At 41.5% G+C, this 5,736-nt stretch overlaps 1 protein-coding gene across 1 annotated transcript in view; it reads left to right on the top strand.

The window, feature by feature from the left end:
• LOC128251279 (uncharacterized) overlaps nucleotides 1-2,868 on the top strand; it is a 3,460-nt gene extending 592 nt beyond the window's left edge. The window contains exons 2-3 of the mRNA XM_052978114.1: nucleotides 1,343-1,356; nucleotides 2,514-2,868. Of these exons, the coding sequence (XP_052834074.1) occupies nucleotides 1,343-1,356; nucleotides 2,514-2,868 (369 nt within the window). The remainder of the gene's footprint in view (nucleotides 1-1,342; nucleotides 1,357-2,513) is intronic.
• The last annotated feature ends 2,868 nt before the right edge of the window (nucleotides 2,869-5,736 follow it).

A 5,736-nucleotide genomic window follows, 5' to 3' on the forward strand; every position in this document is an offset into this window, starting at 1 on the left:
CTAATTACATACATAAATACCTACATATCACTGGAACAGCCTGCTCAAGGAATTAATATGCAAGTAGCTGACCTCTCCTTAGACACATGAACGTTTAACATAGTTCTCAGGGAGATTCAGCATGAAACAGACCGTAATACACACACACACACACACACTCATACATATATTATTCACTTTGGTACACATGTGGGCTACCAAATAATTAACGATAAATATGTCATCTGTACAAACCTCTCTAATACATACAAAGGTAAAAATAATAGCATATATATTTGTACATACATTTATATGTTTCCCATTGTATAGGAACCTACATATGCTTCCCGACTTGCTACACATTTATGTATACACACACCAAGCGAGTACATATAACAATATATTTATACAGACTTAGAGTTGTATATATATATATACATACATCTACATTTAACAAAGAAGGAATTGATGCATAAACACACACTACCATGTTGTCACATCTGTTTTATTATGTATGTGTGAGAGTGAAAATTAAATTGCAAAGGTGATGCCTTAGATAAAAAGAACCACAGAGGCATTAAATTGCTAGATCAAGTGATCAAAGTTACTGGGGGGGGGGGTCTATGGCTCAATTGATTAGAAATAGAATTAAACTAGAGGAGTTGTTTTGTACCTTGGAAGAGTACCACAGATGCCATCTTCCTAGTGAGACAGCTGCTGTAAAAATACTTAGCCTTTATCGACCTGGAGAAAGCTATCGACAGTTCTCCGCTCTAATTTATGGTGGTCTCTAAGGAAGTTAGAAGTAGAAAAGTGGTTTGTTAGAGCTGTACAAGACATGTACAGTGGTGCTGTCATGAAGGTAAGATTCGGCCATGAATACAGTGATGAATTTAGCATATAGGTAGGGGTTCACCAGGCTCAGTTCTCAGCCCACTCTTATTCTTTATAGTCCTCCAGGCCAAAACAGAGGAATTCAAAACTGGGTGCCCATGGGAACTGCTATATGCTGATGACCTTGCTCTTATTGAAGAATCTGTAGCAGAATTGGAGAAGAAATTCCTGGTATGGAAACAAAACCTGGAATCAAAGGGCCTTAAAGTTAACCTTGCAAAGACCAAAGTCGTTGTTAGTAAGAAAGGAGATAAAACTCTCTTTCCATCAGGTAAATGGCCCTGCTCGATATATAGGAAAGGAGTTGAAAGTAATTCCATTTGCTGCATCCAGTGTAAACTATGGATACGTAAGAGGTGCAGTGGAATCACAGGTAGATTAACAGATAAAGTCGTCTTTGTATGTAGCAGATGTGCAGGAACAATAAACACTAAGAGCACATGTGGCTTAGGTTTTCTCAAATGCCTAGGAGGATTTCTTGAGGTTGCAGATAGTTTCTGCTATCTAGGTGACCAATTTAGCAATGGAGGGAGATGCTCTGAAAGTATTGTTTCTAGAATAGGAATTGGGTGGAGAAAGTTCAGAGAGCTACTATCTCTGCTGGCAACAAAAGGACTCTCTCTCAAAGTGAAAGGTAGATTGTATTATGCTTGTGTGTGAACAGCTATACTCCATGGTAGTGAAACATGGGCTTTGAATGCAGAAGACTTGTGTAGGCTGGAGAAAAATGAAGGTAGTAAGCTCTGTTGGATTTGTAACATGTACGACAAAGTGCAAATGTATTGAGAAAAAAGTTGAGCATTAGAGGAATCAAGTGTAGTATGCAAGAGAGAAGACTACATTGGTTTGGACCTGTGATGTGTATGAATGAGGACAGCTGCATAAAGAAGTGTCGGTCACTGAAAGTAGATGGTACCTGTGGAAGAAGGAGACCCAGGAAGATGTAGGATGAAGTGGTAAGGACCAATCTCAGGATGTTGGGCCTCACAGAGGAAATGACAATGAACCGAAATGTCTGGCAATATGAGGTTCTTGAGAAGATCCACCCACGTCAGTGAAACTGAGTTACAGAAGTGCTGTGTGTCCCATCCACACTTAACAAGAAAACTTCTCTCACACACTCTACCACAACAAACCAAACTACATCTCAACATCTCTTCTTTTCCTCACATTTCCACTTCATGCATTATACTACTTCCCACACCCCAATCCTGTCCTCTTGGCCCTGTGCCACTGTATCATTGCTCCCTCTCCTAGCCCCCAACCTGTGTGTTCCACCCACATGCCCTGTCTCACTGTATCATTGCTATCTGCTAGCTCCCGACCTGTATGTCCCACCCACACTTAACAAGAAAACTTCTCACACACTCTACCACAACAAACCAAACTACATCTCTTCTCTTCCTCACATTTCCAATCATGTGGTTCCAGGTTCAGTTGCGTCATATGGCAGCTTGGGCAAGTGTCTTATGTTGTAGCCTCAGGCTGACCAATGACTTCTCAGTGAATTTGGTAGACAGAAACTGTGTGGAAGCCTATTGCATTTATTTCTGTGTGTGTGTGTGTGTGGAGGGCAGCACTTGTAGCAGATTTGAACTCAAGTCATCACAGTCAAAAATTTCAACTGATTATTCTGTCAGATGTAGTAGTAGTAGTAGGCAGCCATCGATCTCGAGAGACATTGGATCTGCTCCTGAAGAAATCGTGACAGCTGCTGATGGTGATGCAGCATCTGTTGTAGCTGTTGAGACCCACCTGGGAATGGCAGTTATGCATGCAGTGACTCCGTTTGAAGGAACTTTCTGCCAGCGCTACTGCTTTTTTCGTTTTGATAGCAGTAGGCATTCGTCGGTCTCGAGAGACCATGGATCTACACCTGAAGAAATCATGTCAGCTGCTGATGATAATGCAGCATCTGCTATGACTGTAGAGGCCCACATGGGAATGGCAGTCGTCACTTATACAGTGACTTCATTTGAAGGAGCTCTCTGCTAGTGCTACTGCTTTTTTTCGTTTTGATAGCAGTAGGCATTCGTCGGTCTCGAGAGACCATGGATCTGTGCTTGAAGAAATCATATCAGATACCACCCTCTTGCAGGATCGTGAGACTGACTCAGTTTTTAATCTGATTGGCTCGTCTTCAGTTACGTATACCTGCCCCTCCTCTCCCGAGCAATAGCCAGCGATATATTGTAAACAAAGCGACCATCAATCACTAATTTGCAACAAGCAAAATAACTAGTTGTAAGATCTCAAGAAGAGATCAGAGTAGTAACTATACTAACAAGTATATAGATCTACATACATATATTCCGAAGTAACAAATAGCATTACCTTTAGTTCTGTAATTATATACCGCATTTTAAGACCAGCACGTTTCAATCGCACCGATTAGTAATCATTGCAATTACAATCATACTATAAAATGGTGCTGTCTTTTCAGAATCTTAACATATTTTCCTAGTAATAGGGTAGATCGGGGAAATGATTTTAATAGCAGCGGGTAATAACAGTTGTAGCCAAGAATAAAAAAGGCTGAAATATTAAGTAGACAGCGGAATTCAGTTGCGAATAACAACAATGGGGAAGCTAGCGTTAAGTGTAGAAAATAGTGGTACATGGGAAGCAACTAGTACAATCTGTATCCTGACAGGACTCGGCTGAAATAACAGCATGGAAACGCTAGACAGTTGCTGAAATATGAATGATAGCACACCATTAGATATACAAACCAGGAGGAGATCTAATTAATATGAATGTCTAATATGAATTGGTAATGATAGGAGGATAGAAATTTATGTAATTGTGGGGAAAAAAAAAATAATATCTCTCTGTTAGATACAGAATGTTTGAAGAAGAACTTGGTCTCTTTTACTCCTTTTTTCTTGTTTCAGTCATTTTATTGCGGCCACGCTGGAGCACCGCCTTTAGCTGAACAAATCGACCCCCACATAACTAAGCTTAACCCCAATTCTTTTCAATTTCTTTTAACCCTAGGAAAAACCATGTTACAATGCCTCGGAGCATTTTGACTTGATTCAACATAGATTAAACCCTTGTTTTCTGCTCTGCACTGGTGTTAAGTAGAGGTCACCCCTAGATATAAATTTGATAGCCATATCAGATTACAGCATATCTTCCTTCACTTGGTATCTTAAACTAACCACATGTAAATTAAACTTAGTTCACCTCGAACCACGCGTGCTGAAGGACATTGAATGAAGGTGCACAGGGGATGATACTGGGTTGCATGTGTAACTGTACACACTGTATGCAGCAGAAACACATGTTGGTCATTATAACCAAATAATTATGCTGTATAACCAACTGTAAAATTAAAAGAAAAAAAAAAATTGATCATGTTCCTGTCTCCATATTCTTTATAATTGTTTGTGCCTTCAGAAAGGAACAAGGCAGACATTCTATCCAGGGTGAAAAATGTCTGGTTGATGGAGCTGGAAGATTCGAAGCAGGGGATAGCTGCAGTATGTCGGATAAGTGACTTGAAACTAAGGAGAATGCATGCCATGCATCATACGGGCGTGGATAGAAACCCTGTATCTTGCCAGGAGGGTTGACACTGATGCTACTAGACAGGGCATTCGAAGAGTGGCCAGGAACTGTGATAGGTGTCAATCCATCAACCCTGCTCTGGGTGTGCATAGACAGGGAAACATCATGGTAGAATACATATGGTAGTGACACACTACTGGCAGGGGGGCATATCTCTTGATGGTTGACTGTGGGCGAGGTTGGATGGTCATTTGGAGAGAAATGAAGACAGGTACTGCAGACGAGGTTTCACGGAAACTGCACAAGATATTCCTAGAGCAGGGCCTTGTGGGCAAATTGCTGATAGACAATGACACTGCATTTTACTCAGAGATACTGAAAGAGATGCTTCAGAGCGGCATACAGGCCGAGTGGAAATGGAATCATGGAAAGACATCATCGAAAGATCAAGGCCTTAGCAGAGAGGGGGCACGTCTCACCGCCAGCAGCAGAATTCTGGTACATGTTGCCCCAGTCAGGACAGGCCAAAGAGTTCATGCCACACAGAGTGACATTCATTCAAATATGAATGGCAGTATCTGAGTAAACCATCAGAATACCCTGCGGAAGAGAGAGGGTTTGTCTTCATGGAGGTGGGAGATGAAGTCTGGGTGAATCCCTCCAAAGGCACACTGCACATGTCAGTGGAACAGAGGAACAGCGATGGCTGTTAATTGCAAAAATAATGCTTCTGTGAATGGAATGCTGTGTCAGATCTTGGACATTCACAGAATTGTTGCTTTACAGACAGGAAACGCATGCAGTGATATATGTATTGTAGAACCTGGAGGGGTTAGCATTAAACTCTGGCATCGAGAGCTATACCAGTCCCCAAACTGGATGTTACTGCGCTTTTCCAAAGGTCCCAGCCATCCCATCAAGAGTGAGGACCATGTACTGCAATAGCTTGGGATTCAAGGTCTCATGGTTATTTGACACCTTGACAAAACATTTAAGGGATCTTCATGGAGTAGGAGTAGGTTTTCAGGAAACAGCTTCACCTTCTGCTGTCCAAGGTCCCAGATGAACCTACATTATGGCAAGAAAGTCAAAAGTAGGAAGCAATATTGAACTCTTTCCCTCACCAAAAGCCAGTCCCAAAAGAATGGTTGTTGAAAAGGTGATAACACTGGTGGTTCCCCAATATGGTCATGATCTTTGGGCTGGTGTAGCCATCTGGTTCGCCAGTCCCCAGTTAAATCGTCCAACCCATGCTAGCATGGAAAGCGGACGTTAAATGATGATGATGATGACACACACATGTATATAGAAGATAGATAGATAAATAGATAGATAGATAGATAGATAGAT

This window comes from Octopus bimaculoides, chromosome 30 (assembly GCF_001194135.2).
Source record: "Octopus bimaculoides isolate UCB-OBI-ISO-001 chromosome 30, ASM119413v2, whole genome shotgun sequence".
In the NCBI taxonomy this organism is placed as follows: Eukaryota; Metazoa; Mollusca; class Cephalopoda; order Octopoda; family Octopodidae; genus Octopus; species Octopus bimaculoides.